Source organism: Oncorhynchus nerka, linkage group LG3, assembly GCF_034236695.1.
Source record: "Oncorhynchus nerka isolate Pitt River linkage group LG3, Oner_Uvic_2.0, whole genome shotgun sequence".
In the NCBI taxonomy this organism is placed as follows: Eukaryota; Metazoa; Chordata; class Actinopteri; order Salmoniformes; family Salmonidae; genus Oncorhynchus; species Oncorhynchus nerka.
This window is the reverse complement of record NC_088398.1, coordinates 21,328,810-21,355,440: the sequence shown is the minus strand read 5'-3', so window position 1 is coordinate 21,355,440 and position 26,631 is coordinate 21,328,810. Positions and strand designations below refer to the sequence as shown.

General features: G+C 45.1%; 1 protein-coding gene across 4 annotated transcripts; it reads right to left on the bottom strand.

The window, feature by feature from the left end:
* Window positions 1-9,687: 9,687 nt before the first annotated feature.
* LOC115104348 (bromodomain-containing protein 2-like) lies at window positions 9,688-18,956 on the bottom strand. 4 transcript variants are annotated; one of them, XM_029625782.2, is made up of 12 exons: window positions 18,824-18,956; window positions 16,304-16,595; window positions 15,959-16,096; window positions 15,643-15,793; window positions 15,301-15,452; window positions 14,635-15,144; window positions 14,285-14,413; window positions 13,705-13,956; window positions 13,014-13,288; window positions 12,202-12,542; window positions 11,807-11,932; window positions 9,688-11,701 (listed from the first exon to the last, which is right to left on the bottom strand). In XM_029625782.2, the coding sequence occupies exons 1-12, from the start codon at window positions 18,853-18,855 to the stop codon at window positions 11,574-11,576; spliced, it is 2,526 nt and encodes an 841-aa protein (XP_029481642.2). In that variant the 5' UTR covers window positions 18,856-18,956; the 3' UTR covers window positions 9,688-11,573. The 4 variants fall into 4 exon arrangements, with proteins under 4 accessions (XP_029481642.2, XP_029481658.2, XP_029481649.2 ...); XM_029625798.2 differs by having other exon boundaries at window positions 12,202-12,527; XM_029625789.2 differs by having other exon boundaries at window positions 13,717-13,956.
* Between the last annotated feature and the right edge of the window lie 7,675 nt (window positions 18,957-26,631).

Genomic DNA, 26,631 nt, shown 5'->3' with positions numbered 1-26,631 from the left:
AGACCCAGCAGAGAGCCATGGTGCATCCAGCCACCCAATAGACCCAGCAGAGAGCCATGGTGCATCCAGCCACCCAATAGACCCAGCAGAGAGCAATGGTGCATCCAGCCACCCAATAGACCCAGCAGAGAGCCATGGTGCATCCAGCCACCCAATAGACCCAGCAGAGAGCCATGGTGCATCCAGCCACCCAATAGACCCAGCAGAGAGCCATGGTGCATCCAGCCACCCAATAGACCCAGCAGAGAGCCATGGTGCATCCAGCCACCCAATAGACCCAGCAGAGAGTCATGGTGCATCCAGCCACCCAATAGACCCAGCAGAGAGCCATGGTGCATCCAGCCACCCAATAGACCCAGCAGAGAGCCATGGTGCATCCAGCCACCCAATAGACCCAGCAGAGAGCCATGGTGCATCCAGCCACCCAATAGACCCAGCAGAGAGCAATGGTGCATCCAGCCACCCAATAGACCCAGCAGAGAGCCATGGTGCATCCAGCCACCCAATAGACCCAGCAGAGAGCCATGGTGCATCCAGCCACCCAATAGACCCAGCAGAGAGCCATGGTGCATCCAGCCACCCAATAGACCCAGCAGAGAGCCATGGTGCATCCAGCCACCCAATAGACCCAGCAGAGAGCCATGGTGCATCCAGCCACCCAATAGAGCCAGCAGAGAGCCATGGTGCATCCAGCCACCCAATAGACCCAGCAGAGAGCCATGGTGCATCCAGCCACCCAATAGACCCAGCAGAGAGCCATGGTGCATCCAGCCACCCAATAGACCCAGCAGAGAGCCATGGTGCATCCAGTCACCCAGATAGAGACAAATAACTACACTGAAGTCTACCAGTTGAAGCAGCTATCATTGACAGGTACATCCCACTGTGTGACAAACAAGATTAAGCTCCACCTTGGTATCCAATAAGGTCCCCCCTTGCTATACTGCTGTAAACTGTTTCTGATATTGAGTGAAAATAGTTGTTTTCCCTTGCCACACCTGACAAAACAAATGTAAAAAAAAAAATTACAAGTTTTGTACGGTAAGTGATAATCTGTGGAATGAATTGAAGTTAATATCAGCCCTCACATGGACAGAATGAGATATTTCTGGTTTGGGTGGTGTGTTGGAAAAATATAAATATCCTCATATGGTTGCCCTGAGTCACTGCATTATCTTTGTGCAACAGTAACCAACCACTTCCTTTTATACAAATTATAATAGCCAAGGCTAACCATGTTGCAGGTTTACAAACTGAGAAGTACACCTAAAGGAAGAAAACACCCACAAAGAATACTGTAACAAGTATTTCTTATTTTCATGTAATACAGAAATGTGACATTGAATACATGTGTAGTGCCTACATTACCAAAGCCAAAAAAAACATGTCCCGGTCTGAAAAACAATTAAGGAGTATTTTATTAAGATTATGAATCAAATGTAGGAAATAGTGAACTGCATTATATTGGTCGCCAGCGTAGTTGTAGGTTGCTGAATATGATAATTGTCCTTGGTATTGGTGCATGGAGCCCTTGCTGTATCGCTGAGAGCTGATTGTTGCCTATGTTCTTAAGGCCCAACCAGACCTCTTGGCTTTTTTAATAAACCACACTCCTGTTGCTACTCCCACCACTCCTAGAGTCACACTGCTGTCTCTACAGTCTGGTGATCCGTGTCCACTTCAACCTCTGTGGACACATATAGTGAAGAAACAATTAACTTGTTAGTGTCCCTAATACAGTATCAATAACATCCCACCTTTCTCTGCGTCGTACCCTACAGTATAAGGTCACACCAACAGTGACTCACCCCAGATCCCGGTGAGGGGTTCCTGCAGGCTCACATTACCCACGCTACAGGAGTAGATGTCCCCCTCCTGAGGTGTGATGCTCAGGTAGGAGAAGATCCTGAAGCTGATGTCTTTATTGGAGTAGTACTGGGTCTGAATGACAGTCCTCTCTCCCACCGGCTGCTCGTTCCTGGTCCAAGTCACATCCACGGGTGTTGAGTGGAAATCACTGACCTGGCAGATGAGTGTGTTGGGGACCCCCAGCTCCACCTCTCTCTGGGAGTATATGTGGGAGGTGGGCACCTCTGTTGGGGAGGGGGGGATTCTAATTTGGGCACTCCTTCGTCCTCTCACCTCGGTGACCACCGATGAGTGGTAGAGTGATCGAGGAGAGTGTCAATTCGTTATTATGCTGCATGAATTTCATCACATAACCAATAACCTGCACCCTTTTTTGCCCATTGTTTTGTGCACTCCAGAGTGCGGATCAAATCAAAGTTTATTTGTCAGTGTGTCGAATACAACCGGTGTAGTAGACCTTACAGTGAAATGCTTTCTTAAAAATTGCACTGTTGGTTAGGGCTTGTAAGTTTACAAATAGGTATTAGGTAAACAATAGATAAGAAAAACAACTAAAATGACAGTGAAAATAACAGTAGCGAGGCTATATACAGGTGGTGCCAGTGCAGAGTCAATGTGCGGGGGCACCCGTTAGTCAGGCTAATTGAGGTAATATGTACATGTAGGGATAGTGTTCACACCAGTCCAAACGAACTGAACTAAGGGGCTAAATGCACCAGAGTTCGGAAAAACACCAAACCAATTTGTTATAGAAGACACCTTAGTCCACTGCGCCACCAGGATGGAGCTAACATTAAGGCATACAAAGCTGTTCATTTTAGTCTATTCAAACAGACCCCATTTCAAAGAAAACAAGTACTCATTAAGATCAGGTGTGGCCAATTAATGGGCATGGCCATAACACCTGAACACAGTTAACAAGAGAGTGTTTTATTGAGGCTGAGAACAGAATGCATGTTTCTAAATAACATTATTAGAACGTTAAACATTTTCTTGTGGTTTTTATGGAATGTCTTTTTAACATTCTCTGTACAATGAGAACATCGCAAAATAGAACCATGATTAAAAGTTATGCTGAAGTACTGAAATTCTCACACAAGAATGTTGTTTCTTAACCTTCTCTGAACTATTTGAGAACATTCCCAATATCAAACCACTTTGTCAAGTTCCTTAAATGTGCTGAGAATGTTCCAAAGTCAAGCAACTGCCCTGCATCATTCCCAAAAAGTTGTGGTAAGGTTGTACGCAAAATAACCATAGGACAACCACGCTCTCACCAAGCTCTAAGAAACATTCTCAGAAATGGTTCTCACATAATGATGTGCTAGCTGGGGTGTGACTTTGCAGAAACAGCACTCACCTATTGCCTCTGGCGGGCTCTTTTCTCCCACAATGCAGCGGGGGATGTTGTACTGGCAGGTTCCGAGGGACACGTACACGTCGTGAGGCAGTCCCTGGGTCAGTTGTCCACTGCTGGGTAGAAGAGCTCATCTCCATCAAACTCCACGTCATACTCTTCGTCGCTAGTGCCGTTTTTTTGGCAGAAGGTCAAAAACCGCAGCAAATGTTTGCCTGTGTTCAATAACAGAGGTTAAGACGGAAAATGACACATCTTGCTGTCTAGTAGCATGCTTTGCCAAAGAGTACGAGAGATGTTGAATGCAATATAATTCATTTGATTACGCCTTTCAGTAAAATGTTGTTTTAATAACAATGGGAACTGATATAAAGCAGATGTCTGCATCTATGGGTTTACGGAATAGAATACTGGAACGCAGTATGCTAAAGTGATTCTTGCAAGCAAAATAATTCCCAGTCTGCTTCCTTTCTCTCTCATATGAAAAGAGTGAAAGTGGACTTACTTTGGCAGTGTGACAGTAGACAAACACCCCGTATAAAAGCCAGGAACACTCTGCACCCCATCCTAAGTACACTTGTCCAGTAAGGCTTATCAGTAATGTTCTGATTATTGTGTAGTACTCCAAACAGTGCTGCTGAAGGTGTCAGGTGACTTCCTCAATATCATCAGCCAATCGAATCTTTTATCTTGATGACACTGATGTTATTACCATATCTATGGTTATTACATAGAGAACATTAGTCATTCTGAGCATGCATGTCACACCTTACACACAACTAGGGTGTATCAAAGAGGTGAAACATTCAGAACTTTGCAGATAGAAACTCAATAAATAGCGCTGGGACATGACTCCCTATTCTGCATTCTACACAATACATTTCTATCTGAATGATCAGCATCGCCCTGACATTGCCCACGTCTGACTGCTGCCACCTACTGTGGAGTCATGATCATTACAGTGTCTGCCCTTTATTGTTAATTAAACTGTACTGTCCAACCGGCCTCACAACAGCAGACCACGGGTAACCACGCCAGCCCAGGACCTCCACATCCGGCTTCTTCACCTGCGGGGTCGTCTTAGACCAGCCACCCGGACATTGATGGAACTGTGGGTTTGCACAACCAAAGTATTTCTGCACAAACTGTCAGAAACCTTCTCAGGTAAGCTCGTCTGCGTGCTCGTTGTCCTCACCAGGGTCTTGACCTGACTGCAGTTTGGCGTCGTCACCGACTTCAGTGGGCAAATGTTCACCTTCGATGTCCACTGGCATGCTGGAGAAGTGTCTTCTTCACGGATGAATCCCAGTTTCAACTACCAGGCAGACAGCATGTATGGCGTTGTTGTGAAGAGTGCCCCATGGTGGTTGTTGGGTTGTGGTATGGGCAGTCGTAAACTATGGATAACGAACACAATTGCATTTTATCGATAGCAATTTGAATGCACAGCACAGGAGGTTGGTGGCATCTTAGTGCTCGTTGTAATGACTGGAGCGGAATCAGTGGAACGGTATCTAATACATCAAACACATGGCATCCAACACCTGGAAACCATTTCATTTTTTCAGTTCCGCTAATTATTATGAGCTCTCTCCCCTCAGCAGCCTCCACTGATAGAGATACCGCGACGAGATCCCGAGGCCCTTTGTCCTTCAAATCATCCAACGCCATCACCTCATGTTTTCAACATGATAATGCACAGCCCCGTGTCTCAAGATTCTGTACATCATTTCTGGAAGCAGGAAATGTCCCAGTTCTTCCATGACCTGCATACTCACCAGATGTCACCCATTGAGTATGTTTGGGATGCTCTCGGTCGACGTGTACAACAGCGTGTTCCCGCCAATATCCAGCAACTTCGCACAGCCATTGAAGAGGAGTGGGACAACATTCCACAGGCCACAATCAACAGCCGGAAAACGCGCGGCATGAGGCAAATTGGTGGACACACCAGATATGGACTGGTTTTCTGACCCAAACCAATCCATAGGCTATGGCCTAATTTATTTAAATTGACCGATTTTCAATTGACTGTCTCTCTTATATGAACTGTAACTCAGTCAAATATTTGAAATTGTTGCATTAAAATTTCTACTCTGTGTATATTATATATATATATATATATATATATATATATATATATATATATATATATACAGTGGGGCAAAAAAAAAGCATAGTAAGCCACCAATTGTGCAAGTTCTCCCACTTAAAAAGATGAGAGAGACCTGTAATTTTCATTATAGGTAAACTTCAACTATGACAGACAAAATTAGAGAAAAAAATCCAGAAAATCACATTGTAGGATTTTTTATGAATTTATTTGCAAATTATGGTGGAAAATAAGTATTTGGTCAATAACAAAAGTTTATCTCAATACTTTGTTATATACCCTTTGTTGGCAATGACAGAGGTCACTGTCTTTGTTAGGAAGGAATAGGAATAGAAGGAATAGTCTTCGCAGTTCTTAACGAGCGAGGCGGCCCAAATTGCTGCATATACTTTGACTCTGTTGCACAGAACGCAAGAGAAGTGACACAATTTCCCTAGTTAAAAGAAATTCATGTTAGCAGGCAATATTAACTAAATATGCAGGTTAAAAAATATATACTTGTGTATTGATTTTAAGAAAGGCGTTGATGTTTATGGTTAGGTGCACATTGGTGCAACGACAGTGCTTTTTTCCCCGAATGTGCTTGTTAAATCACCCGTTTGGCAAAGTAGGCTTTGATACAATGATAAATTAACAGGCACAGCATCGATTATATTCAACGCAGGACAAGCTAGATAAACTAGTAATATCATCAACCATGTTAACTAGTGATTATGTTTGTTTTTTATAAGATAAGTTTAATGCTAGCTAGCAACTTACCATGGCTGCTTGCTGCACTCGCGTAACAGGTAGTCAGCCTGCCACGCAGTCTCCTCGTGGAATGCAATGTAATCGGCCATGATCGGTGTCCAAAAATGCCGATTACCGATTGTTATGAAAACTTGAAATCGGCCCTATTTAATCGGCCATTCCGATTAATTGGTTGACCTCTAATTTATTTATATATATATATATTTACACTGCTCAAAAAAATAAAGGGAACACTTAAACAACACAATGTAACTCCAAGTCAATCACACTTCTGTGAAATCAAACTGTCCACTTAGGAAGCAACACTGATTGACAATAAATTTCACATGCTGTTGTGCAAATGGAATAGACAACAGGTGGAAATTATAGGCAATTAGCAAGACACCCCCAATAAAGAAGTGGTTCTGCAGGTGGTGACCACAGACCACTTCTCAGTTCCTATGCTTCCTAGCTGATGTTTTGGTCACTTTTGAATGCTGGCGGTGCTTTCACTCTAGTGGTAGCATGAGACGGAGTCTACAACCCACACAAGTGGCTCATCAATGCGAGCTGTGGCAAGAAGGTTTGCTGTGTCTGTCAGCGTAGTGTCCAGAGCATGGAGGCGCTACCAGGAGACAGGCCAGTACATCAGGAGACTTGGAGGAGGCCGTAGGAGGGAAACAACCCAGCAACCGGACCGCTACCTCCGCCTTTGTGCAAGGAGGAGCACTGCCAGAGCCCTTCAAAATGACCTCCAGCAGGCCACAAATGTGCATGTGTCTGCTCAAATGGTCAGAAACAGACTCCATGAGGGTGGCATGAGGGCCCGACATCCACAGGTGGGGGTTGGGCTTACTACAGCCCAACACCGTGCAGGACGTTTGGCATTTGCCAGAGAACACCAAGATTGGCAAATTCGCCACTGGCGCTCTGTGCTCTTCACAGATGAAAGCAGGTTCACACTGAGCACATGTGACAGACGTGACAGAGTCTGGAGACGCCGTGGAGAACGTTCAGCTGCCTGCAACATCCTCCAGCATGACCGGTTTGGCGGTGGGTCAGTCATGGTGTGGGGTGGCATTTCTTTGGGGGGCCGCACAGCCATCCATGTTCTCGCCAGAGGTCGCCTGACTGCCATTAGGTACCGAGATGAGATCCTCAGACCCCTTGTGAGACCATATGCTGGTGCGGTTGGCCCTGGGTTCCTCCTAATGCAAGACAATGCTAGACCTCATATTTTTTTGAGCAGTGTATATACACACACATACACACAGTGCCTTTGGAAAGTATTCAGACCCCTTGACTTTCCCCCAATTTTGTTAGGTTACAGCCTTATTCTAAAATATTTTTTAAATATAATCCTCAGCAACCTACACACAATACCTCATAATGACTTAGCGAAAACAGGTTTATACATTGTACCAAATGTATAAAAAATAGAAAACAGAAATACCTTATTTACATAAGAATTCACACCCTTTGCTATGAGACTCGATATTGAGCTCAGGTGTATCCTGTTTCCATTGAACATCCTTGAGATGTTTCTACACCTTGATTTGGACTCCACCTGTGGTAAATTCAATTGATTGGACATGATTTAGAAAAGTTGAGGCACAGATCTGGGGAAGGGTACCAAAACATTTCTGCAGCATTGAAGGTCCCCAAGAACACAGTGGCTTCCCTCGTTGTTAAATGGAATTAGTTTGGAACCACCATGACTCTTAGAGCTGGCCGCCCGGCCAACTGAGCATTCAGGGAAGAAGGGCCTTGGTCAGAACCCGATGGTCACTCTGACAGAGCTCTAGAGTTTGTCTGTGGAGATGGGAGAACCTTCCAGAAGGACAACCATCTCTGCAGCACTCCACCAATCAGGCCTTTATGGTCGAGTGGCCAGACAGAAGCCACTCCTCAATAAAAGGCACATGACAGCGCGTTTGCCAAAAGGCCCTTAACGACTCTCAGACCATGAGAAACAGAAATACCTTATTTACGTAAGTATGCAGACCCTTTGCTATGAGACTCGAAATTGAGCTCAGGTGCAACCTGTTTCCATTGATTATCCTTGATGTTTTTACAACATGATTGGAGTCCACCTGTGGTAAATTCAATTAATTGGACATGATTTGGAAAGGCACACACCTGTCTATATAAGGTGTGCACAGTTGACAGTGCATGTCAGAGCAAAAACCAAGCCATGAGGTCGAAGGAATTGTCCGTAGAGCTCAGAGACAGGATTGTCGAGGCACAGATATGGAGAAGGGTACCAAAACAATTATGCAGCATTGAAAGTCCACAAGAACAGTGCCCTCAATCATTCTTACATGGAAGAAGTTTGGAACCATCAAGGCTCTAACTAGAGCTGGCCGCCCGGCCAAACAATCAAGGGGAAAGAGCCTTGGTCAGGGATGTGACCAAGAACCCAAAGGTCACTCTGACAGAAATCTAGAGTTCCTCTGTTGAGATGGGAGAACCTTCCAGAAGTACAACCATCTGTGCAGCACTCCACCAATCAGGCCTTTGTGGTAGAGTGGCCAGATGAAAGCCACTCCTTAGTAAAAGGCACATGACAGCCCACTTGGAGTTTGCCAAAAGGCACCTAAAGACTCTGACCATAAGAAACCAGATTCTCTGGTCTGATGAAACCAAGATTGAACTCTTTGGCCTGAATGCAAAGTGTCACATCTGGAGGTAACCTGGCACCATCCATATGGTTAAGCATGGTGGTGGCAGATGTTTTTCAGCGGCAGGGAATGGGATACTAGTGTAACAGTATAACTTTAGACCGTCCCCTCGCCCATACCCGGGCGCGAACCAGGGACCCTCTGCACACATCAAGTCACCCACGAAGCATCTTTACCCATCGCTCCACAAAAGCCGCGCGGCCCTTGCAGAGCAAGGGTAACCACTACTTCAAGATCTCAGAGCAAGTGACGTCACCGATTGAAACGCTATTTAGCGCACACCACCGCTAACTAGCTAGCCATTTCACATCCGTTACACTAGTCAGGATCAAGGCAAAGATGAACAGATCAAAGTACAGAGTTCCTGGATGAAAACCTGTTCCAGAGCACTCAACCTCAGACTGGGTTCACCTTCCAACAGGACAACGACCCTAAGCACACAGCCAAGACAACGCAGGACTGGCTTCAGGACAAGTCTTGAATGGCCCAGCAAGAGACTGGACTTGAACCCTATCGAACATCTCTGGAGACCTGAAAATAGCTGTGCAGCAACGCTCCCCATCCAACCTGACAGAACTTGAGAGGATCTGCAAAGAATAGGGAAACTCCATATACAGGTGTGCTAAGCTTGTAGCGTCATACCCAATAAGATTTGAGGCTGTAGTCTTTGCCAAAGGTTCTTCAACAAAGTACCGAGTAAAGGGTCTGAATACTTACGTAAATGTGATATTTTCAAATGATAAATTAGCAAATATTTCTAAAAACCTGTTTTTGCTTTGTCATTATGGGGTCTTGTGTGTAGATTGAGGAAAACAAATAATTCAATCAATTTTAGAACAATGCTTTGTGCAAAAAGTCAAGGGGTCTGAATACTTTCTATAGGTACCGTATAAATAGGGGTGTACTGTGTATACATATTACAAACAAATAGAAAAGGCTTTATAGAAGGTCTCATTTTAATATATACAATTTTCAAATGACTGGATTGCTGCTCAGAAGCATGCCAGCCAACCAGGAGGCCACACAATGTTCAGGACATGTTCTGGAATAATAAAGCATGACTAAGCGGAAGAGGATAAATATAGAGTATAAAAGAAAAGCAAGACAGGAAAATAGACTCACTGGTAGAAACACTGAAATACAGTACTATACATATATACACACACACAATTTCCTTAGAGATCTAACAGCCCAGCTTCTACACATCTCATCTGGTCTCTTGGTCCAGACTTCAACGTAGGATGTCTGCTCCTGTGTACATGGTGATGTAACAGCCCAGCTTCTATACATCTCATCTGGTCTATCTCTTGGTCCAGACTTCAACGTAGGATGTCTGCTCCGGTGTACATGGTGATGTAACAGCCTAGCTTCTACACATCTCATCTGGTCTCTTGGTCCAGACTTCAACGTAGGATGTCTGCTCCGGTGTACATGGTGATCTAACAGCTAACCAACAGTTAGCTTACAAAGCACATCATACTGTGACACTGACTGTATTCTGAATGTTCTAATGTTGAAAACGTTATGGCTGACTTACAAAACATTGTGGAACTGTATCAACAGTGGATTAACGAAAAACAAAATGACAAATGATTGGGAGAGTGGAATCTTCCTTTAAGCACAAACAGAATGAACGGAGTTGCTTAGAACTGCAAAACAGATCAGTTTCTACGACCGCTGTGATTAAGACTGCAGTGTCACCATCAAGAAACCTACTCCTTTCCTGAGAAATGACACACGGCCTGTTTCTTAATGGTAAGTGCCATACATGTATGACACGTGTCATTAGTTAGATCTCTCAAGAGTAACATATGGAATGGAAATAAAACTCTCCTGCCTCTGAACTTTATATCCAGCTGAATGTTGGTCTGTAAGCAGTAAGAACAGATGTAAAATGAAACACAAAGCACCAACAACAAAAAGTACCGACTCGTGATTGACAGAAAAGACAACTACCAGATCTGAAAATCGACCACTAGACAGTGACGGTCTCGTAGTGAGAGAACAGATAAGCGTAAGCATTACAATACTCACTCCACATAGCTTTCCGGAAGGGCAAAGTGGGGTTTCTGCCATACTGCTTATACCCATTCAGTTCTTATCAATCTATGATTGCACATCAAGAAGTGTCCAACATGGGGCTGAGCACATCTCTCCACATCCTTTCACTACTCCTCAGTCTCCCTCTTTGGGGGATCGCCATAAAATTATTCTTTATAAAAGAAACGTAGATAAATTGTACAAGTATTTACACAGGGAGGAGAGGGATAACAAGGTGTTTGTGTTGGGGGTCTTGTGCAGTCAGAGTTGGTCCGATGCGGTTTCTGTCTGAACATTCTGAGAGCACCACTTCCTCCTCCATAGCCGTTGTGATGATTGACGCTTCTGCACTGTTTATTTCTGATAGTTTCAAAAGCTATGAAGATGTCCAGTGAAAGCAGATATGCAATTTGTTGAAACCACAACAGAGTAAAGACTTGGATATACATTATCCTGAATGGTCATTTCATAGGGAACTGTCAGAGGCGCTCTCGTATTGTCATATTACCAACATTTCAAAAATAAAGGCTCTAACATGGCAGCCGTTCTTAAACCTGGCTGAACTCTCAATATGTTTCTGGTCTTCAGTATCCTTAGTGACCTTCACGCGTCCTCCACCCTAATCCCACCATCATTCATCTTGGATTGTTCTAGCTGGGGTGCCTTTTGAGGGAGGGGCACTCTTTTCCCTCCCTTGACTGTCCCAGGAGACTTCGTCCTGGGGCTGCCACATGTCCCTGAGCTCGACGGGGGGGGGAGGTTCCCTCCCTCTCCCACTGTCTCATCAACCCGAGTCTGATTCGCTGGTGTCAGAGGAGGAGGATGACGAGGAGGAGGAAGAGTCCGAGCTGGAGCTGCTGCCGCTGAGGCGGGAGGGCTGGGCGTGAGGCTCCACACCACTGAGCTTCTCCGCTGCAAGACAGACACAAAGGGGGTAATAGGATTAGTATTTATCTCAATGCTAAATGCTACATGTGCAACAGCAGTTCCGTGTGTCTGTGTGCATGTGGCTCTCACCCTTGGGTTTCTGGGGTTTCTTGCCAGAGTTGAGCTGTCCGCTGACATCCTGCAGCCTCCTCTCCAGCTCACTCTTCTTCTCCAGGGCCAGTTCCTCTCTGGACTTGCCGGGGCCCCCTTTCTTCACTGTTACACACAGACAGGAAGACAGGTTAAAGGTTACATACTCAGCCCTCACATACATATCCAAACATTCCATAGTGAAAGACTAGTTCATTTTGTATGGTATTAGTCAACCAGAGCGCTAGCATGTAGCATTTTATCACCACAGCACCAGTTGGTAGCATCAGTCCTTTGTAGCATAACAAGGCATTAGCAAGCGTCTGCAGTGACAACATGATGCATTCCCATTCACACCATACTAGCATTAGCTATTGCTATTCGTTCCCCCTCACCATAGGGCTTACGGGGCTTCTTCCTCAGGCACGACATGACGTAGCGCTCCAGCTCGCGCAGCGTCGACGGCTTGAGCGTCTCAAAGTCGATCTCGATCTCCTCGGGGTTGGTGTCGCGCAGCGAGGGCTCGCGGGACTGGATGATGTGGACGACGCGGCCCAGCTTTTCGCCGGGCAGCTTGTTGATGTCCAGGCTCAGCTGGCGCTTCTCGTCGTACGACATGGGAGACGTCTCCTCCTCCTCCTCGGAGTCATAGTGGGGCAGCATGGAGAATGCCGGCGGGGCGTAGTAGGGCATGGTAGCAGCCTGGGACTTCTTGGTGTTTCTAGGGAGAGGGAAGCTGTTAGAGGCCATGGATTAGTCCTAGAGAAATTGTATGCAAACTTTTCCAGCACGGAGCCCATTTTTTTCACGCCGAACTTGTGGGGACCCAATTATACATTTTTTTGTCATTTCTCGTGACCCCACGCCAAATATAATGACAACCTACATTGACACATTTACATTTTTAAAAAATCACCTCAATTTTATTTTCATCTCTTATCAAAATGAACTTGATATACTGCCCCATACAATAATCTGTACTCTGCAATCCCACTGTAGTTTCTAGAGAAACAAATGCAGGTCAAGTTGAAAATTGGATTGTGATGAAAGAGAAGAAGTAGAAAATGGTGTAAGAAACTTTTAAAAAAGCAAAGTGAGGAAACAGAAAAGGTAGAAGAGGAAGCAATGTGAAAGTCTACAAAATGAGACTGAAACCAGCAAATAAAAGCAAAGAGAAAGGTTGTGTTTGAGGTCAGTGTGTGCTTACTTGCTGCCCTTCTTCTTGCCAGGGCCTCTCTTGCCCTGTGAGGAGGCGGGAGCTGAGCTCCTGCTACTGGATTTACTCTTCGGAGTCCTCACCGGCTTTGTCGTCGGCATCTCCCAGTCCTCACAGCCTACCGCCGTGCTGGGCCGTCCTCTGCTTCGCTTCTCCGGCTTCTTCTTCTTCTTTTTCTCCTTCTTGTCTTTCTTCTCTCTCTTCTTCTTGTTCTTGACAATTGGGCCCTGGGAGAGGGCTGCCAACTGCTCGTGTACGGCTCGGAGCTGTGACCAGGGGGCAGACCAGAGGTGGAGTGTTCAACTGGACAAATACACTTCACTTATATGGCTAGATCATGAAGGAATACTGTGATATTTTATTTATTTAACTAGGCAAGTCAGTTAAGAACAAATTCTCATTTACAATGAAGGCCTACCATAGAGTGTAACAGTAAGAAAATACAGCAAATAGCAGGCTTGTGAAAATACATGTTTGAACACAGAGAGTACTTGTATGAACATGTACACCAACTGAGTGAAAGTATGCATACTAGCATGGATTTGTCTGAATATTAGAAAAACCTGTGTTGGAGAGAAGTCTAAAACTCTTGATGCAGTCTATGCTTGTGGTGTGTAGATGAAAGCTGGCCTGTGTTAGGTATGTGGTGCGGTGTGTTCGGTGAACGGGGGGTTGAGTCTACCTGTGTACACACCTGGTCCTGTAACTCGGCCAGGCGGTGTGCTCGCTCCTCCTCGCTGTCCGAGCTGCTCTCACTCTCGCTGCTGGGCTCACTCTCCGACGAGGAGGAGGAGGAAGACGATGACGACGAAGACGAGGAGTCACCGCCGCCGTGAGCGTGAGTGCCCATGCCACCGCCCATGCCTCGGGACTTGGGAGGAGCCTGCTGGAGGGGCTCGTCGGGCATCTTGGCGAAGCGGAACTCAAACACGTCCTAGTTGGACAGATGGACAAAACGGAGTGAGCTTGTTTTTTACTCCATTGTGGATCGTGTCCCTTTTGTTTTGTTACACAGTAATAACAGTTATCACAAGAAACAAAGTTGTAGGGACAGAACAGAGAAATGGAGTCAAAACAATTTATAGATTAGACAATAAGTAGACTTATCCAGTGACTTTCAGTCATTGCATTCTGCCAAGGTAGACCACCACACATCGCAGTCATTCCAAGTAAAACCCCCTGAGCATGCAGTGGACAGAGGTCAAGCAACAAAGGTGAACTAAGGGTTCCAGGGTGAATTATGTTGACAAAACAGAGCTCACCTGCAGCTTGCGGGCCATGCCCACTACGTCATGGTCGGGGGGGTTGTATTTGTAGCAGTTGGAGAACATGAGTCGGATGTCAGCGGAAAACTGCTGCGAATCCCTGTACTCCCGACTGTCCATCCTCCTCTGAGAGAATGATGGGAGAGAGAAAAGACTGTTTTAAACTCCAACATATAAAGGAGAGGACTCCAGATAGGGATAAGCCTCCTTAGTTTCATACTGTGAAAGAAATCCACGCAAAACAAATCTGAGAAGATAGGAGGTAATAATCCATGAACTGTGTATTTCAGCCACATTCAGTTCTCATTGAGTCAAGGCAATGTGACATCTCTATCTTGCAAGCTGACCTTGATGTTGCTGAGGTCCATGGGGCACTTGATGATGTCGTGGTAGTCGTGCAGGCCCAGGGCCGAGGCGTCCACGGGCTTGTAGAAGGGCCAGGCGTAGGCCGCGTGTTTCTTGGACAGCAGATCCTTCAGCACGCTGCTACAGTAACGCAGCTGTTGACTCAGCTTGGCCCGCCGTGGCGCCTTTGGCTGCACAGAGTCCGGCAGGTCTTTCTTGGGGGGCTTGATGGGGCGTCCACTGCCACCGCGCCGAGCCAGGGTCTTCCCGCCTCCAGCCATCATGGGCTGGAGCAGAACGGGGCCCCCTGGGCCCATGGGTCCTCTAACCAGGCTGGGAGGGGGGTCCATGTCCCCCAGGGAGGTGAGAGAGAGGGTGGAGGGGTCATGGCTCAGGCCTTGCCCGTGGCCTCCTTTCCCCAGGCCCACCATCCGACCCCCTCCTACAGCCAGGGGCATGGTCATCATGTTGGAGGGAGTGGTGGTGTCCGCCTTCCGCTTCACTCCCTTCTTCTGCACAGGGAGAGAGAAGAGTTATAGTATGGTATTCTATAGCCAATATACAGTGTGAAGGCAGCAGCAGCAAGTGTGTAGCATCAATACAATGTACAGTACTATAGCAAGTTCCTATTCAGGTCTTAGCATCTTGAGTGAAGTGTGGTGAGGTACCTTAGCGGTGGGCAGTGTGGGGGGCAGGCTCAGCAGCTGTGTGGGGGGCAGACTCTTGGGCAGCATGGTCAGAGGGGGGGTGTCTGAGTCACCCGTGTCAGAGGAGGAGTATGCTGACTGGGACACCGCAGGGACCTGGTGAGCTTTTGACGCTGTAAGATGGGCAGAGAAAAATCAGGCCCAAGAACACACCCATGGTGATAATACTGCCAAGAATATTATGGCCAAAGATGTACAGTGCACTACACATTAAACAGGTTGTTCCAACTCCTCTTTTACCAAACATACACAGTACATCCACCAACCCTGCTTTTCCCCATCACAATCTCCAGAGTGACTCACCGTTGGACTTGCGGCCTCCTTTGCCAGGCTTGCCCGGTTTGCCCCTGGGGGCAGGAGGGGGCAGCTCAATCTCCTCCTGGGGCATCTGGGCCACCTTCTGCAGGAACACCTTCTCCAGGGACTGGGCCATCAGCACTATGTCATCTGTGGGCTGGGAGAGGAGAAGAGGCCACAGGCACTTTATAATCTAAATCCAGTTACATCTACAGTTGCTGTGAATATGGAAAGGCCTTGTGATAAATTAGATAAATATATTAGGTCTGTTGTCATTGATGCATTAGCCTGACCTACACATATGTAAATATTATGGCCATACCTTGTTGTAGATGTAGCAGTTGGTGAACATGGTGTTGAAGTCTTGCATGCACTCACTGGCGCTGCGATAGTAGTTGTTCTCCAGCCGCTTCTTGATGGTTCCCATGTCCATGGGCTGCTTGATGATCTTGTGATAATCCTAGAAAAATAAAGAATGGAATAAAGAAAAAGAGTAATGACAGTTGAAAGGTGGTGTGGCGAGGATGTAAACTATGTACAAACGCTCATAGGTGTAGGCCTACATGGTGGTGGGTTGTAAAAAGCTTGCAACTCCCATGGCTCTCTAGGACCACTGTTGGTGACCACTAATCTCTACACTTGTTTATAAACAAACAGTGTAACTCACTGGGAGGTTGAGTCTGAAGGCATCCACTGGCTCATGGAATGGCCAGGCAAAATGGTGCCTCCACAGGGACTTGATCATAGCCTTCTGGAGGAACTGCAGCTGGTTGGTCATGCAGCCCTGCCGGCCAGGGTCCCTGACGGGGGGCTGGACCGGGGGAGGGGGCGGCGCATACGGTAGCTGGGGGCTCTCAAAGCCTTCATACAGCAGCGAGGGCTTCCGCATGCGCTTGCCTTGGCCCGAGGCATGGTGCTCCATCCCGCCGCCAGACAGCCCCACCACTCCCAGAGAGATGCTGACCAGGAGAGAGGAACAAAGGGTGAGAGAGGTTGAAGTAGTGGGATAGACAGGACAGGCGGTGGGAAGACAGAAGGGGATGTATGAGGGGAGAAATACAGAACCTCATTCATATGCTAAAATTATCCCTCAGCTCTGGCATTTCAAAAGTAGTAAGCTACAATGTGCTTGATCTTTGCGATACTTCATTGCCCTACAGTCAGTGTCAATACAGTCAACTAATTGTGCATTGTAAGCCAACCTACATGACGACAAACTTTTAGGTGCAGGCTACACAATTCAAGCAGGAAAGCATTAGGAAGGAACCCTTCGCCAACACAGGCCCTTTGCCATCTGCTCCCTCACCAATGCAATGAGGATTCTATCAATAGGCTGCCACTTTTGGCACAGCCCCGGCAACCCAGATCACTGGATGGGAAATCCCTCAGGCAGCATTGAGGGCAGTTAAACCTGCATTCAGTGGTAGAATTGTGACAACATGCAGGTTCTCCCTCTATTCGCTTCCATCTTTTGCACTGTGTGGACCAGATTGCCAATTTTCTCCCAGTCTCCCAGGGCTCACACAGCACGCACATGCCATCCCACTGACACACAAAGGGAGGCAAAGCTCATGAGCTGATTTTCCATCTCAGGACTTACACACACCCAAACACAACATGGCCTTGTTAAGGTAAACATTTGGAGAAAGAGCTGCAAAGTATGGCAATGCATTAATAATATTATTCATTAATAACCAGGGGGAAAGACTGATAGTTTTGTAACAACCCTGGGTTTATAAGGACAGATATCGACTCTGCCGCTCGAGCATGCTGTAATGAAACAGGCAGGGAGAAGGTCTCGAACCCTCGACCTTCTAGCCCAGGGTGATATCGACTGTGCCGCAGATATCGACTCTGCCGCTTGAGCATGCTTTTGGGGCACAGTCGATAGCGTGCTGGACTTCTGGCTAGAAGGTAGAGGGTTCGAGGCCGGTTTCATTCCATTGGTGTCAGAAGTGATCGGACCTTGCATTCAAGACAGTACGTGTGCTTGGCCGGTGAGCGCGTTCCTATAAGACGTAGAGTCTCAAGCTAGCGCGAGGACGCGCTCTTTGAAAGGAGAGTAGTGTAACGACCCTGGATTTATAAGCACGGATATCGACTGCCGTTTGAGCATGCTTTTGCACAGTCGATCGCGCGCTGGACTTCGGGCTATATTATAGCCGCTATAAGGTCGAGGGTTTGAGGCATGCTCCCTGCCAGTGTCATTACAGTAGGTTGCCCAGTTTACTGTTCTCTCTATGAGTACTTGTTATACTTAGCCTAATCTCCCAAGTATTTTCGTTGAATTCACTTTGATTTGTGAGTCTTAACCGGTAATAGGCAATAATCAAATGCATTAGCTAGTTAAAATGTGATATGCTTTCATTCTTAACTGTGGCAATCATTTCAGCCGGCAGAGAGGCGAGGCTTCCGCGCTTATTTATAGTCATTGCGTGGGATCAGTGTCGCCGCGCCGCCTTTTTGAGTGTGTGTAAACACACGGACGACAAAACAGACCCTCAGGATCGTCAGTCAAAACCGTCAAACTCCTGTGACTTAAACCCTTGTTCAACTATCCAATTAGCTCCTCATGTTACTAGCTTGTTTATGTGAGACCCCATTTGTGGAAACGCTAACTTAGCTGGTTAGCTTGGAACCATCGAATGTCAACAACTGAATTCAGCTAGCTACCAATCTAGTTAGCCAGGACGCTAACGTTTGCTGGCGAACACCAGAAAGTAAACAACCGGGTTAGGGCAACTGAATAAGCTGCAAATAAATTGCACATCTGCGGCCCTAGCTCGGTTTATTTCTCTGTCATTAAGATTTATAGCAGGAAAATGGCGGTGGCGCAGTGTCGCTCAATGAAGCGTTTCATCACCACAGCCCATTCTAAACAATCTCCCAGCACTAAGTTATTGAGTAGGCTGACTCACACAATAAGTCAATATCAACCTCACTGTATGGTTAACTATCTAAGGGGGTGTTAGGAACAAAAAACATCTCTATATTTACATCTTACTAGCCAACTGAATATTTTCATTGGTTCGTGTCAGAGTTGAGAAAAGACTAGTTAGCGAGCTGATGCACCGACAGTGAATACTCGCTAACTAGGTTTAGCCATTCCGTCCCGATTCGTGTTAATTGTCACGCCTGCAAAATCGGGTCCGACCCGAGCCTGAAGGTACAATGTTCCTAAAGGTACCTGTCAAGGGGCGGGTTAACGGCCGTTTCCATCAGGATGGATCCGGATTCTTTTTATGTTCCAAATTTGTCCACTGTTATGTTTCCACTAAATAAAAGCCGAACAGTTCTACAATGAAATGGCGCCGAAAAGCTACCGCCTGCCGCTTTATAAACATATCACGTGTCGTTTCCGTGCAATTCCTGTCGGGGTTCTCGTAATACTTGCTTCCGATTGGCTACTCCGCATAGGTGCTAGATTATGTTTGGCTATCCACGCTGTCTGTCATTTAACATGCCACACCCTACAAGAAGAACATCCTGTCCCGTTAGCTTCAGGCGGCTAGTCTAGCTAGTTAGATAAAAACAACATAGGTTATTTGTTTATATAACTGTTACCATCTTTACGTTCACGAAACCGAATGCTTATTACGAGCTACTCCGAATTATAAATACAAAACAATTATTACCGGTGGTAGATCTTCCTCATGTTATGACTGGGTAATATTTCCCAATGGTTAGCCCCAAGTAGCTAACGGTGGCTAGCTAAAACAGCCAGAAAATCACCAGGCTTTTAGGCACACTGGCACCTAACGTATTGGCCCTCCAACCTTCATTCTCCTTCAGTTCCGCTATTGGGGTTACCTATGGGCAGGTTTACTTGTGGGTTATATCAGTTGTATCCAATGATATATATATACACACATCATTGGCTGTATCAGCCTCAGTTGTAGGTTGTATTCAATCACTTGGTTGGAGCATAACTCAAGTTTTTTATTTGAAGTGGAAGTTATGCAATTTGTCACATCAGTGGGAGTTTGGGGCAGTTCAGTCGTGACATGATGATGCCGATGTTAAAATAAGTTATTGTCAACATCTTGTCATGACATGGCTAATTTTTCAGACAGCTTGATTTTCTCAATTTGTTTCACATCATTCTAAAGGGATAGCCCCTAGGCCTACTTGATGGGTCATTTATAACAAAACCTTTCGATATTTGCCAAACATTTCAAAGTGGTAAAGTGGAAAAACTCAAGTGAAATTAAAATATTGATCAGTGAACCATCATATTTTTGAATAAAATATATAATAATGAAAGAGAAGGATGGCTGTTTTGAATTTGGTCAAGTTAGTGTGGGAGAGGTGGAAAACTATTATCCATCAATAATGATGTGAGGCGGCCGGTAGCCTTGTGGTTAGAGCGTTGGACTAGTAACCGAAAGGTTGCAAGATTGAATCCCTGAGCTGACAAGGTAAAAATCTGTTGTTTTGCCCCTGAACAAGGCATTTAACCCACTGCTAGTAGGCCGCCATTGAAAATAAGAATTTGTTCTTAAGTTCTTAACTGACTTGCCTGGTAAAATAAAAGAATAGCGGTAAAGGAACCCTTGATGGGAAACTATTGAGAATGGTAGCGGACTGTATTGGACTGTACTGTATTGCCCAATTTTCTATATCTTTAGCCAAAGCCTAAAGTAGTGTGTCCACAGGCGTAGAAGGAAGCTAAATTAATTCCACTGCCTAAAAACAGTAAAGCACCCTTTGTTGGCTCTAACAGCCACCCAATCAGTTTTACTGCCTGCTCTTAGTAAACTGATGGAGAGAATTGTTTTTGATCAAATACAATGCTATTTTCAGAGAACAAGTTAACTACTGACTTTCAGCATGCATATAGAGAAGGGAACTCAACCTGTTCTGCACTGTCTCAGATGACAGATGATTGCTTAAAATAAATGGATAATAAGATAGTTGGAGCTGTATTGTTAGATTTCATTGCAGCCTTTGATGTTAATGATCATAAATAGTTATTGACGAAACTCATTTGCTTTGGCTTTACAACACCTGCCAGCACATGGTTGGGGAGTTATTTATTCAATAGAACCCAGAGAGTGTTCTTCAATGGAAGCTTCTCTAGCATCAGATATGCACAGTACGGTGTCCCTTAGGGCAGTTCCCTTGGGCCGTTACCCTTCTCTATTTCAAAAATGATTTCCCACTGGTCTTCCACATGTATGTCTGTTATAAAACGATGTTCTGTGTTTTTGACACAAAAATCAACAGTACTAGTTGGTCAGACTCTGGTCTAGTCCCATCTTGATTAGTGTTCGGTAATATGGTCAAGGGCAGAGAAAGACCTAGCAAAGCCACAGCCGGCTCAAAACAGAGCAGCATGCCAATTCCAGATTGTCTGCATAGTCAAATAACATTCAGCTCAGACACCCATACATACCTCACAAGACATGCCACCAACAAATTCACGACAATGCACAGTGTTATACAGAGCCAGGATTGCATGGAGCTCCCTTCCATTCTCCAATTACTCAAGCTAACAGCAAAATGACCTTTAACCCTTCATGGTTTTGTTATTCACCCAATGTTCGCAGGTCTGATGGACCCACAACATTATTGGGTTTTTAAAACAATACAGCCATAATAATTTACGTAAAAATACTTAATACTTAGATGTTGACATTTCAATTACAAGCAATATAGACAGCATACATGGTTCATATTTGCCATTTACCTCTGCTAGATCACATTTATCAATAAAATCACTATTAGTTTAAAAAATATATAATCCAGACATGGATGGAATAAATCATGTTTATCTTGAACAAATATAAATGAAACAAGGTTTTCATCACTTTTGATGTTTATTGCTTTGAACTGAACAAATTGGAAGGACACATTTTTACATACAGTATTTGATGGAAATGATAAATGAGCCTCATTGAACATAAATGAAGACCGGTCTACACACCATATGAGGGACAGAGTTTTACTGTGTGTGTGTTGCAAATGTATTTCTTGAACTTGATGCATGTGTACTGTGTCTCCCTGTCCTTGTGTCCACACACATCACAGCGCTTCTTGTTGCTTCCGGCTGCAATCTAGAATGAGGAAAACACTTAGTTCAGGAATGTTACTAACATCTCACTCACTCACCTATATAATTACACCAGGCTAAGGTAGGAGAGTCAGACACACACACACACATGCAACAACATCACTCACACTTACTTATTTGATATTGGAGTTGTTGGTTCTGTGGGTTTGACGGATGGGGCACCAGCATCCTCCTGAATCCCCATCACGCTGGCTGCAGAAGCTGGAGTCCTTGGGATATGTTGCCTCCTCTGGATTTGTGGTCTTACCAATGCCTTGCCCAGCTCCTTGAGAGAGAGCCGTCTCCTCTGGAGCTTCCCTCTGTTCCAATCTGGGTTCAACGCCATCCAGATGACTAACGCGTTGTACGCCAAGATGTTGAAGAATATCACAAGTGGCCAGCGTAGGGTTCTTCTTTTACAGTTGTAGCCAGTCACTAGCTTGTATAAATTGTCCACCCCTTCTTTTGTGACATTTTAATCCATTATGATTTCTGTTTTTTGATGTTCCTGGCCACAGATTCTCACATCCCTATGCAGCGTACTCATGAGTACCACATTTTTGCCTTCATTTGGCGTCTCTCCTGAGCCCGTACGGGAGTTGTAGCGATGAGACAAGACAGTAACTACTAACAATTGGATACTATGAAATTGGGGAGAAAAAAGGGGGTAAAAATCATTTTAAAAATCATTTCTAAGGCCCTCTGAGCAAAGTTTTTTTTTGACATACTGATTGATTGTAGTAATGAGCCACACACACAAAGCTATTAATTTGTTGTGTCCCTCCCCAATTTGCACCTGGCTGGGGTAGAGTGTGGGAAAATACAGAATGTTTTACAATGTATCGAAATATTGTATTGTAATAGCATTGTGCAGGTTCCCGCAAGGCATTGTGTAGTTTCACACACTACACAGGGTAAATAGTGCGAGAAAAGCGGGAGACAGGCAGACAGACAGACAGGTTCTTGGTGCTATGTTGAAACAGCAGGCCCAGGGAGGAGGAAGACAGAGTGAAGGCACACAGCAAACCTTTTTGTTGAATTTTTACTTGTTTTCCCCAACACACTTTTCCACACTTACCCTCTGGTCCAGTGGACCTGAACACCACACAATGTAATATAAATGTGTGGAGGGGTGCACAGTGTGCACTCAATGAAAATGTGTTATTTTACATGTTCATCATGAGCCAAGGCCATTGAGTCTCAGGTTGAAAAAATTATGAATTGTATCATTTCTTTTAGTAAACATTGAAAATGGGTCCCACAGACCCAAACACCACACAAGGGTTAAAAAATAGATTAAACAACATGTCATGGATCAGCGAACACTTTGAGGGGACAAGCACATGCAGACAAACATGATTTGTTTTACTTGTATTGTTTATATTATTATTATTTTATTGTTTATATATCGTTGTGTTAAAAATGTGTGTGACTGTCTATCAATGTACTAGCGTTTTGTACTTGTCATGTTTTGTGTTTTTTTGGACTAGAATAGAATAGTTGCTGCCTCAGCAAAAGTTAATGGGGAAACAAATAAACAAATACTGTTGCTATGGTGTTACGACAGTTGAGCTGTGGTGGACCCACTACCAAATACTAACTAAACCAAGACAGTTCATCTGTGTCGTTTACAGTGTGAGCAAATGAAACAAGCAAGGTGGGTAAAGCCAAGCATGAGCTAGTGAGATCCTATTGGCGTGTTGTAACATGTATTTGCATATTTCCATGAAAAACGCCTATGTGAAGTGTGTGTGTTCACAAAGTCAATTAGACAGTGCACTCTTAAACAACGGATTTTTTTTTAACCTTTCGCAAAGCGTCAAGTCTATAAAACTTAGTGCACTGTGTTTGTAATATTCTAGTTTTGGGAACAGCAAAAATGATTGACGTCAGATGTTTCATGAATGAGAAAATGTGCAGAATGTCAGCCCAATTTCACCTAGTTCCATCCTCACCTTGTTCCATCCTGAAAAACAACTTCTATCTCAAGGCAATAAGACTGTTATACAGCCATCACTAACACAGAGGCTGCTGCCTACATACAAACTTGAAATCATTGTCCACTTTAATAAATGGATCACTAGTCACTTAACACCCTGGCCGTCCTACAACCAATATACACAGGCAGTTAGGAAAGCAAAGGTTAGCTTTTTCAAAGAGAAATTTCCATCCTGTAGCACAAACTCCAAAACGTTCTGGGACACTAAAGTTCATTGAGAATAAGAGCACCTCCTCCCAGCTGCCCACTGCATTGAGGCTAGGAAACACAGTCACCACCCATAAATCCACGATAATTGAGAATTTCAATAAGCATTTTTCCACGGCTGGCCATGCCTTCCACCTGGCTACCCCTACCCCGGTTACCAGCCCTGCACCCCCCACAGCGACTTGCCCAAGCCTCCCCCATTCTCCTTCACCCAAATCCAGATAGCTGATGTTCTGGAAGAGTTGCAAAGTCTTGACCTCTACAAATTAACTGGGCTAGACAATCTGAACCGTCTCTTTCTAAAATTATCCGCCGAAATTGTTGCAACTCCTATTACTAGCCTTTTCAACCTCTCTTTCGTATAGTCTGAGATCCCCAAAGATTGGAAAGCTGCCGCGGTCATGCCCCTCTGTCAATCACCACATTCTTATCAACATATTCAACAGCCTTGGTTTCTCAAATGACTGCCTCACCTGGTTCACCAACTACTTCTCAGACAGAGTTCAGTGTGTCAAATCGGATGGCCTGTTGTCCGGACCTCTGGTAGTCTCTATGGGAGTGCCACAGGGTTCAAATCTCAGGCTGACTCTTTTCTCTGTATACATCAATGATGTTGCTCTTGAGGCTGGTGATTCTCTAATCTACCTTTATGCAGACGACACCATTCTGTATACTCCTGGCCATTCTATGGACACTGTGTTAACTAACCTCCAGACGAGCTTCAATGCCATACAACTCTCCTTCCGTGGCCTCCAATTGCTCTTAAATGCAAGTAAAACTAAATGCATGCTCTTCAACTGATCGCTGCCTGCACCTGCCCGCCCGTCCAGCATCACTACTCTGGACGGTTCTGACTTAGAATATGTGGACAACTACAAATACCTAGGTGTCTGGTTAGACTGTAAACTCTCATTCCTGACTAACATTAAGAATTTCCAATCCAAAATGAAATCTAGAATTGGCTTCCTATTTCGCAAAAAAGCATCCTTCACTCATGCTGCCAAACATTCCCTCGTAAAACTGACTATCCTACCGATCCTTGACTTCAGTGATGTCATTTACAAATAGCCTCCAACACTTTACTCAGCAAATTGGATGCAGTCTATCACAATGCCATCCGTTTTGTCACCAAAGCCCCATATACTACCCACCACTGCGACCTGTATTCTCTCGTTGGCTGGCCCTCGCTTCATATTTGTCGCCAAACCCACCAGGCCACCTATAAGTATTTGCTAGGTAAAGCCCCGCCTTATCTCAGCTCACTGGTCACCATAGCAGCACCCACCCGTAGCATGCACTCCAGCAGGTATATTTCACTGATCACCCCCAAAGCCAATTCCCCCTTTGGCCGCCTTTCCTTCCAGTTCTCTGCTGCCAATGACTGGAACGAATTGCAAAAATCACTGAAGCTGGAGACTCATATCTCCCTCACTAACTTTAAGCATCAGCTGTCAGAGCAGCTCACAGATCATTGCACCTGTACATACCCCATCTGTAAATAGCCCCTATAACTACCTCATCCCCATATTGTTATTTTTTGTTTTGCTCCTTTGCACCCCAGTATCTCTACTTGCACATTCATCTTCTGCAAATCTATCACTCCAGGTTTTAATTGCTAAATTGTAATTACTTCACCACTACGGTCTATTTATTGCCTTACCTACCTAATCTTACCTCATTTGCCCACACTGTATATAGATTTTGTTCTATTTGGTTATTGACTGTACGTTTGTTTATTCCATGTGTAACTCTGGTGTTGTTTGTGTCGCACTGCTTTGCTTTATCTTGGCCAGGTCGCAGTTGTAAAGGAGAACTTGTTCTCAACTGGCCTAACTGGTTAAATAAAGGTGAAAAGAATGTAATAATAATAATGCACTTTAATAATGTTTACATATCTTGCATTTCTCATCTCATACTGTATTTTATACCATCTATTGCATCTTGCCTATGCTGCTCTGTCATTGCTCATCCATATATTTATATGTATATATTCTTATTCCATTCCTTTACTTAGATTTGTGTGTATTAGGTAGTTGTTGTGGAATTGTTAGATTACATGTTAGTTATTGCTGCACTGTCGGAAATAGAAGCACAAGCATTTTGCTACACTCGCAATAACATCTGCTAACCATGTGTATGTGATTTCTCCCACGACCCACGACTGCACTTCCTCTCAACAACATATTTGGTGGTGAGAAAACGTTCTAAACGGATGCTTCAGCTTTACAGCCCCTGTGACGTGTGTGGTTACCCCTTGTCTGTGCTGGTTACCCCTTGTCTGTGCTGGTTACCCCTTGTCTGTGCTGGTTACCCCTTGTCTGTGCTGGTTACCCCTTGTTTGTGCTGGTTACCCCTTGTCTGTGCTGGTTACCCCTTGTCTGTGCTGGTTACCCATTGTCTGTGCTGGTTACCCCTTGTCTGTGCTGGTTACTCCTTGTCTGTGCTGGTTACCCCTTGTCTGTGCTGGTTACCCCTTGTCTGTGCTGGTTACCCCTTGTCTGTGCCGGTTACCCCTTGTCTGTGCTGGTTACCCCTTGTCTGTGCTGGTTACCCCCTGTCTGTGCTGGTTACCCCTTGTCTGTGCTGCTTACCCCTTGTCTGTGCTGGTTACCCCTTGTCTGTGCTGGTTACCCCTTGTCTGTGCTGGTTACCCCTTGTCTGTGCTGGTTACCCTTTGTCTGTGCTGGTTACCCCCTGTCTGTGCTGGTTACCCCTTGTCTGTGCTGGTTACCCCTTG